The 8043-nt window shown below is 38.8% G+C and overlaps 1 protein-coding gene across 3 annotated transcripts in view; it reads right to left on the bottom strand.

Moving 5' to 3' along the window:
- The window catches only part of LOC111870906 (autophagy-related protein 2 homolog B), a 50546-nt gene extending 49599 nt beyond the window's left edge, over positions 1 to 947 (bottom strand). For all 3 annotated transcript variants that reach the window (XM_023863535.2, XM_033754042.1, XM_033754041.1), the window contains exons 1-2: positions 504 to 947; positions 27 to 195 (exon numbers count right to left, since the gene is read on the bottom strand). In XM_023863535.2, coding sequence (XP_023719303.1) covers positions 27 to 195; positions 504 to 695 — 361 coding nt within the window. In that variant the 5' untranslated portion in view covers positions 696 to 947. The remainder of the gene's footprint in view (positions 1 to 26; positions 196 to 503) is intronic.
- Between the last annotated feature and the right edge of the window lie 7096 nt (positions 948 to 8043).

Below are 8043 nucleotides of genomic sequence, written 5' to 3' on the forward strand. Positions count from 1 at the left end.
CTCATGAAAATTCACAATTAACATACCACTATCAGCCCTTTGTTTGGGCTGTATGGTCAACATTAGGCCCGTCACTTCAACAAAACTTGAATCCCTAAGTAGTGATGACCATGGGATGGACACTGACATCTGTGATATGTATCCATCCACAAATTCAAAAGGTAGATTCTGCTGCTCACCCAACTCATTAAGGGCCTATAAATAGAACACATGTGGTCATGTTATAGTGAAGTCAATATACCATTGTCTCATGCATTTGGGGCATTGTGTTGTTTCCAAAAAAGAATGCAGTTCTGCAAAATACTACCCAACCACCTTTTCAGCAAATTAAACGTGGAAAACGAATGTATATAAATATTTGTATGCTTTAATTGCATAATGTACATAATCGTGTAATTTCTTGTAGTATATTTTCCTTGTTCCAAGCAAACCATGGGTACGTAATGTACAGTATTCTTTAGCATTACAAAGGTACCGTAGTTATAAACAATGGAAATGCGTACCTGCACATCCAACCTAACTTCTGAAACCGTGCCAGTACCATTGTACAGATCTACTGTCAGCTGATCCAAGGTCAATTTTTCTTCCAAAAACTGGCCCAAATACCGCTGCAATAAATATCTACACGCACGTTTCTTTATGCTTTCAGACCATGGCAGGCCCAAGTACCAGGGCATTTTGAATGTATGGAACATTCAGAAGTTAAAATTTGGTGCTTTAAAAACAGCTGTGCTCATTGTCTACCATTGTTCTCCGTCACACTTGCTCCTCTTGTTTGCCCCTTCCTTAGCTGCACATCGCTGCGAAATAAAAGCACAATATGACGTCATTTGTTTTTACCATTACGACCAATTATATGGTCCACAGAGTACAGTAGACTCCAGCTAAATCTTGCGTAAGTGAGCCTTCCGTTAAGTTATCTGCGCAATTGTTCCATGGCTGCAGGAAATTTTGTCATCGGCCCCGCCACGGAATACTACCACAAATTAATAACTACTACAGTTTCCAGCTACAACTTTCCACGGATCAATTTTGCTCTCTTTAATTGGACAAAATACTTGTAAATATCAATTCTGCTATAGGTCTTAATAGTACCAAGTGCCATCTATACTGCAAGTTATACATTTCATGGTACTAATTCCGGCGTCGCTAGCTTAGTGGCGTTCATATTCTCTAGTATTTTCTCTATTCCTCGGGATTACTCGATTTTATGAGTTTCTGTAGATTTTCCGTTGTCCGGTAGCCTATAGAACAAGGGGTTGTTACGTCGATTAGAAAGAGCTAACCTCAGTTATACCATGGTCTCACAAAGCAAATTCATATTTAGTAAACATACCACGAAAGCCAATCCAATTATGAGTCCGCATACTCACTCATGGAGCTGAGCTCTTCTTGACAAACTCCCAATTTTGCAGCTATTCAAGAACTTCACAGCATTTTATGAAACCCATATGTTCATTACCGTGTTCACAAGATCCCTACACTGGTCCCTATCCTGAGCCAGATGAATTCAATACCATACCATATCATCCTATCTCTCTAAGATCCATTTTAATACTGCCCACCCACCTGCGTCTTGGTCTTCCCAGTGGTCTCTTGCCTTCTGGCTTTCCCAACAATATTAAAATGGATCTTAGAGAGAGAGAGGATGGGATGGCATGGATTGGATTCATCTGGCTCAGGATATGGACCAGTGGAGGACTCTTGTGAACACGGTAATAAACCTTCAGGTTCCATAAAATACTGGGAAGTTCTTGAGTGGCTGCACAGTTGGCAGGTTCTCAACAAGGGCTCAGCTCCATGAGTGAGTGATGGACTTAACCTTGAGAGAAGAATATTGGATAAAATTTTGTATGAAGTTGATAGCAGCGATATTGCCCAATAATTACTACAGTCAGTTTTATCACTCCTCTTGTGAACTGGTATAATATTAGACTCCTTCCACTGACTAGGCAATTTTTCCTTATTTAAAATAGAATTAATTAGCTAATGGATCTTAGAACCTAATATTTTGCCTCCTGCTTGAATTCTGCTGGGATCTGACCACTGCCTGTGGATTTATAACTTTTCAATTTTGTAATAGCAATTTCAACCTCAGATGGGCTAGGATTAGTTACTACACGTAGCGGCTCAGCTGTATGTATTTCTATCTGCCTAACATCACTGACCCTATGTACATTCAATAACTGAGAGAAGTAGTTCTTTCATCTATTCAAAATGTGGGAATCTGCAAGCAGATCACCATTCTCATCCTTCACTAAGTTACTTCTAAGTTGGTAACCCCGCTTGAAGTCATTTATTCCTCTATACAGGTCTCTGATATTCTTGTTCTTACTATTTGTTTGCTAGTAGGGTAGTTGGTCTACAAGTAAACACAGAGAAAACTGAGTATATGTTGGTGTCTTGTCACCAAAATGCCAGGCAAAATCATGACATAAAGATAGGTTTAGACATTTTGAAAATGTGGCACAGTTCAGATATTTGGGAATAATGTTAACAAATCAAAACCTGATTCAGGAGGAGATTAAGAGGAGACTGAACTCAGGTAATACTTGCTACCATTCAGTCCAGGACCTTTGTCTTCTCATCTGATGTCTAAAAACATAAAAATTAGAAAATACAAAACTAATTTTACCTGTGGTTCTGTATGGGTGTGAAACTTGGTCTCTGACATTATGGGAGGAACATAGACTGAGGGTTGTTTAAGAACAGGGTGTTGAGAATATGTGAACTGAAGAGAGATGAAGTGACAGGAGGCTGGAGAAAACTGCGTAATGAGAAGCTTCATAACTTATACTCTTCTGCAAGTATAAATAGGATGATCAAGTCAAGGAGGATGAGATGGGCAGGGCATGTAGCACGAATGGTAGAGAAGAGGAATACATATAGGATATTGGTGGAAAAACCGGATGGAAAGACAATGGTGTAGATGTGCGGTCAATATTAAAATGGATCTTAGAGAGCTAGGATGGGATGGTATGGATTGGATTGATCTGGCTCAGAATAGAGACCCGTGGAAGGCTCTTGAGAGCACAGTAATGAACCTTCAGGTTCCATAATATGATGTGAAGTTTTTGAGTAGCTGCACAATTGGCCGCTTCTCAAGAAGGGCTCAGCTCCATGAGTGAGTGAGTGAGTTACTGTTCGTTGCAAGCTCATCAATTTTGTCTTTCGGATATTCCCTCTTTTTATTCTTGAAATGCCTGCTAGTTTAACATTTTTCAGATCATCCCCACATAACTATTAAAAATATCTGGATACTTGTTATTTTACCACAACATGAAACCTCTTCTCTTAAATTCTAATGCTTTTCCACTATCACCGTAACATTCTGCTGGCTCTCTGTGATTAGTTCTGAAGCTAAAGCTAGTGAACACAGACTGCTGGAGAGAATTTTGTTTGGGTCCTTGAAAACATCAGACCTCCTTGCATAGCCAATCAGGTTTACAGTGAACTGAGAAGACAAGACAAGACACAATGAATTGTGTCCAAGTTTCTGAAAATCGTCATTGCCTGTGAGACTGGCAGGTAGACACATCCCTACCCCACCAGTACAACACAACACATTTGGAAACACAACAGATTCAATCACACAGCCACACTATGAGTAACTGCATAGCAATTTTGCTGTATGTTCAAAGACAGCAAGTACATACAAGTTTATGCACTGCAGTTAGCCTAACACTTCTTAGCAGTATGGGAAATAACACACTTGGATACAGTCCACATATGCAAATATAGGTACAGAAATTTGTTGCCATCAGACACATGTTTACATACAGTTAAAAACTTATTAGAAATTGTATTTTAGCATTTTACTGCACTAGTTTAATCACCATGTGGCTGAAGCATGTTGTCTAAGTGGTGATCTGACCAATGACTGGTGAAGTTGCACTTGCTCGAAATAGGATTTAATCTGCAAGGTAGAAGTTTTGAATCACAAGAACTGTCTTTAGTGATATTTTGAATTGCTTACTGTTGGGCAATAAAAATTTATATTTTTTGTCCAAAATTGGGTATAAAGTTTTGTGCCAGCATACTACTCCCTTTTGGTAGGCTGTAACATCTGCAGCTGGTTCATGCTTGTGTCCTGTACTGACTGCATGGAATTCTGAATATTTATGAAACATTTCCAAGTTCTTGAGAGGAAATATTCTTAGAGCCAATAAACACTCCATAGCTAGAAACAGTATATTGAGCCTTTTAAGTGGTTATTTGTTCTTTGTACCTACCTGCCTTGATTCTAAAAATAGTTTTCTGTTAAAGCAACCTTTCTCAATTGGAGGTTCCCTGGGTCCCTAGGGTTGAGCAAGAAATCATGGAAAATATATGTGTGTGTGTGTGTTTATATTAATAACGAACACTAAAGCTATCCATTTCCTATATTTGGAGTTTACATCCTACATAAGAAATAATATTTGCTTATTTCCTTTTTAATCATTAAAATTTTCTGTGGTTTTTCAGTATTTAAACGACTTATTTGACAATTTCAAGGATCTTCATAACATAATAGCAACTAGTATTTAAATTAAGTGGAAATAAGTGTTCCAATATTGAAATAAATAGTTCATTGTAGTCATTTTTATTATTTTTTGGTAACTTGTATAGGAGGGTGCAGTGAATGAGGACAGGCATGAATGGTGGATGGGAATTTGGTGCTTAGCAACACTGTCATGGAGAAATACTGCATGTGCTTGTTGTAAACGCTGTATAAGGTCGAATTTGTAGGTTTGAAGCATTGTGAAATTCTCATATTTTTCTTTTGTGATTTTCTTGTTTAATTATCTATTATGCCATTCTATTTTATATTTTATTAACCCTTGTGTTTTACACAAGTGTCTGATGATCCTATGTGACGATTTTTGAAGAGGAGGCATGTGACAAAATAGGGGAACTTTAGTCCTAGGCATACAGACAGTTCTGTTGGGGATAGTGATGAAATATCACAAACCTCTGACAAATTTCACTGCACTAATGTAACAACACACACATAAAAGGTCTGTCTGTATAATGGAAATTACTTATCAATGGGCTTTACATGGACTGGTGATTCAATTTATGCTCGTCTGTGGCAAATGACTTACAAATGCAACAATTGCTCCAGCAAAATTGAATTGGTTGGGTAGGGCATCCCTACCACCTGAATACATGGGAAGGAGTTTGTGGGAGATGTATGTTCAATTTGTAAACAATGAAGTGGCAGAGAAAGCTCTGTGGAAACACAAGGATAAAAACTAGCCTTTCATGGGTGAAAAAGATGCAGTGTTTGGGACATATGGAAACAGTGGATGTAATCAGTTGACATGGTAGGGATTTGGAATTATATGTTAAAAGGCAAAAGATCCAAAGGACAGCTCAAATCAAGGTGACTTACCTACATGAGTGATGAATAATATAATTAGTAGGAGCAACGTGTGGACTCAAGATGAAACACTGTGGGAGTGAAGATATATTTGAAGGTTTCTCATGCATCATCTAACCACTTTGGGGAAACTGCATTACAGTCTCAGGAGACCAGACTAAGGTGGCTTACCCAAGTGATAATATTACTAATAGAGGAACAGTATGGACAGAGATGCAACATTAAAAATTGTGGCTAGGCAAACATAATTGGAGGCTTATCATCCATAACCCCAACCCTTAGGGAAACAATGCCAGCAGAAGAGCCACAAGCTATTTAAAGGAAATTAAATGCCTGGAGGGTCTTGAAACCAGCAGAATCATGTGTAAGGTAAAGCTGTCCCTGTGCTTAACTGATTAAGCACTGTACCATGGAAATATATGGGAGAGTGAAGGTATAGCTCCACCATTCTTGACTTTGGCACTTGATGAAAGTGAGTGGTCATCTCCATTCCCCAGCTGCTTTACCCCTGGGAAAGAGCCCCCAGTACCCATTGGATAGGAGGCTGGGTGGACCACAGAGCCCATCTGCATGACACAGAGAAGTTAAAATTCTTACCCCCACCAAGACTCAAACTCCGATTCCTTGGTTGTTCAGCCCTTAGGAAGTTGCTATACCGACTGCACTATCCTGGCTCTGTACACAGGACTGGGTTCCATTTTCAAATTATATCCCTGCAATATCATCTGGGCGTTTTAACAACCCTTTTGTATGTGAAATGCTTTTGAGTCTGAATGTCTCAGTATGAAGGTACATGATGCCCTGAATTTGATAAAATTCTGGGAATTGAGTGGCTGAGCAACTGCTGGCTTGTAAAGAATGAGCCAGTTACACAGAGTTAGTTACTTGGTCGCTTCCATAGCTAAGTATTCAAACTACACTGTATCATCATCGTCAACATCATCATTGCCTTCATTGTTATTATTATTATTATTATTATTATTATGTTGTTGTTATTGTTATAATTAGAGAGCTGGGATGCCTCAGTCAGTATAGTGACAGGCTACTGGATGGATGGCCAGTGTTTAATTCACAGCAGGGACATTTTTCTCTACCCCAGTGTCCAGACTGACCCTGGGGCTCTTTCCCCGGGAGTTAAACGGCCGGGGCGTGAAGCTGAACACTCACCTACAACTAGTGCCCAGGTCAAGAAAACGTGGATTTATACATCCACTCTCCCACGTGTCTTAATTGCATAGTGCTTAATTACTTCAGCACAGTGACAACTTTACTTTTTATACCCAATTCTGTGTTTATCTTAAAGATCTGGCTTCACCATAGCGTGGGATATTATGGAAGTGGGTCTGTCATATAAATGGAAGGCTACTGAGTCACCATCACTGCACATGTGACATGTTTCATGCCAGAATTAATTTAATATTGTTGGACTTGTTGTAGAATGTAATGGAGGGATGAATAAGGATTCTTCATGTTCTGTAAAGAGAGAACTTCTTGAACAGCTGAACACTCAACAGCGATGGCAAAGCACTAGTAATATATTTTAATATTCACCAAGAAACAGTTAAAGTTATCATTCATCCTGTTTGGCCAAAGAACGATGCATTCCCTTCATTTCAAATTATTAGCTATGTGGTCTGAAAAAGCAGACATCAAACCAAGCATATGATTTCATGTCAGTGGCATGCACTGTTACAGTAGTCTTTGTTTCAGCACATTCTCTGTAACGTTTTCCACCTGTACACCGATGAAAATTAACATTTGACACTCTTTGTATGTGCCACAGAATGTAGTGTAATAAGCAATGAATGATGATCATACAACTTTGGTGCCTTCAGACCTATCTATTAGTTTCATCAGGTCCATCTGTTTGTCTGCATGTATGAGCCCTCACACTGCCATGCCTATATTAATCAAACTGGGTTTCACAGACTATTTCAAAATATTNGAAAAACTAAGTATTTGTAGCCCTCCTCCCTTACTTTTAAAAAATCAAGACTGAAGAAAGAAAGGAAACTGGCAATATACCAGCATCTTTTAAGTTAGCAAAAGCATTCGTAAACGTTTTAGATGTGCTTGTGAGCAAATTTTTTGCCTCCTCTTTCCTTTAGACAATTTTTGGGAGGGGGGGCATGTTTACAGCAGACTGACGTCACGCATAAGTAAAATAACATGTTTAAGGTTGGCCTCATAAAAATGTTTATCCAGTCACCAGACGACCCTGCTCTGTAAAAAATTTTGCGAAATGCAAAGGAACGATAACAGGACTGAATCTGGCAGAATCATCTAAGCTACGTTACGGCCCAAAAACGACTGTTTCGCCCACATGAATATCAGGAAATGACGATAACAAGCGGAAATTATAATAGAGAAATGTCAGGCCGTTCTTATGGGAGATGTTCAAAATGTCGNGCCCTTATTACTGAAAGACTTGAATATATTTTGGAACGTGTACATCAAGTATTCGAATGAGAAACCGGTTTACTGCATAAAGGTCACAAGTATGGATAAACTATAGACGTGGTATGTTATATAACATTTGCAAAAAGCACGGTCATTTCTAGAAAATCAGTAGCATTAATTGATAAAGAGTACTTAATTGGGTACCACCAAAATTCTTATTCCAAGTCCTGTTATCGCCCTGAACTTGATAATCTGTTAAATTTACAGCCATGGACACCAGC

This window comes from Cryptotermes secundus, unplaced genomic scaffold, assembly GCF_002891405.2.
Source record: "Cryptotermes secundus unplaced genomic scaffold, Csec_1.0 scaffold896, whole genome shotgun sequence".
NCBI classification, from domain to species: Eukaryota; Metazoa; Arthropoda; class Insecta; order Blattodea; family Kalotermitidae; genus Cryptotermes; species Cryptotermes secundus.